The 1,120-nt window shown below is 55.5% G+C and overlaps 1 protein-coding gene across 1 annotated transcript in view; it reads left to right on the forward strand.

Annotated features, from left to right (window-relative positions):
* LOC119590595 (uricase-like) overlaps positions 1-1,120 on the forward strand; it is a gene marked incomplete in the record, with an annotated part of 12,643 nt that overhangs the window by 9,380 nt on the left and 2,143 nt on the right. The window contains 3 exon segments of the mRNA XM_037939271.1: positions 121-316; positions 590-776; positions 944-1,067. Coding sequence (XP_037795199.1) covers positions 121-316; positions 590-776; positions 944-1,067 — 507 coding nt within the window.

Genomic DNA, 1,120 nt, shown 5'->3' on the forward strand with positions numbered 1-1,120 from the left:
GAATTGTGTAAAACAAAGATCGTTTACTACACTGACCGCATAGCAATTAAACAAACACACAAACAACCCACAATACGGCCTCAGGCCCTTGTAAAGGCAAAGCCTCTTCTGCTTCTACAGGTGAAGTCGCCGGAGGACTTCGCCCTCCTGCTGTGCTCCCACTTCCTCAGCAAGTACAGCCACGTGACGTCCGTCAAGGTGGACGTGGAGGAGTACCCTTGGCGGCGCCTCGTGACGGAGGGCAAGGCGCACAACCACGCCTTCCTCTTCTCGCCGGAGGTCCTCCACACGTGCTCCGTCTCGCAGGACCGCGGAGGTGAGGCCCTTCTCGCTCCGGGGTCAGGATGCGTTGCCTGTTTTGACCTCGCTCGGTTTCCCGTTGCGTGAGAGGAAAGGCAAGGCTCAGAGTAAGGCTTGAATTTAGGTCAGTCTCGACGCGTCACTCACTCGCTAGCATTTCCTCTCTTAAAAAGTAGGAAGGCCTTCAGCCACGACCGCGAGCAAGGCGAGGTAGACTCAGGCGAAGTGCCTGCAGCCGCCGAGCCAAGAGAACCTCGCGCCCTCTGACCTCTGACCTCCCCCCCTCCAGGGCAGCCGCACGTGTGGACCGGCCTGCAGGGCATGCGCGTCCTCAAGACGACCCAGTCCTCCTTCACCAACTTCGTCAGCGACGAGTTCCGCTCCCTGCCCGACATGGAGGACCGCCTCTTCTCCACCGTGGTGGCCGCGTCGTGGCAGTACGCCGACGTCAAGGACATCGACTTCGGCAGAATCTGGTGAGAGAGTTGTTTTACGTATGGTATCATGATTTATTATTTCTTTTTCCATTATTATTTCTTTTTTCCATTCCAGCCTCCAGGCTAACAGAGCAGATGGTTGAATCTAATCACCTATCACCTTTCCATCTTCGCCCCTTAACCCTTCCCCTCCTTCTGTCTCAAAGGATAAAGATGCAGAAGATAATCTACGATAAGTTTGCCGGTCCGCCTGACTACGGCATCTACTCCCCGTCGGTCCAGAACACCGTCTTCCTCATCCAGGACACGGCGCTGAGGGAAATTCCTGACGTGAGTTGACGAAGCCGCATTGCTTCCCTTTTTATACTTACTCATGTGGCGGG

Source organism: Penaeus monodon, chromosome 27 (genome assembly GCF_015228065.2).
Source record: "Penaeus monodon isolate SGIC_2016 chromosome 27, NSTDA_Pmon_1, whole genome shotgun sequence".
Classification (NCBI taxonomy): Eukaryota; Metazoa; Arthropoda; class Malacostraca; order Decapoda; family Penaeidae; genus Penaeus; species Penaeus monodon.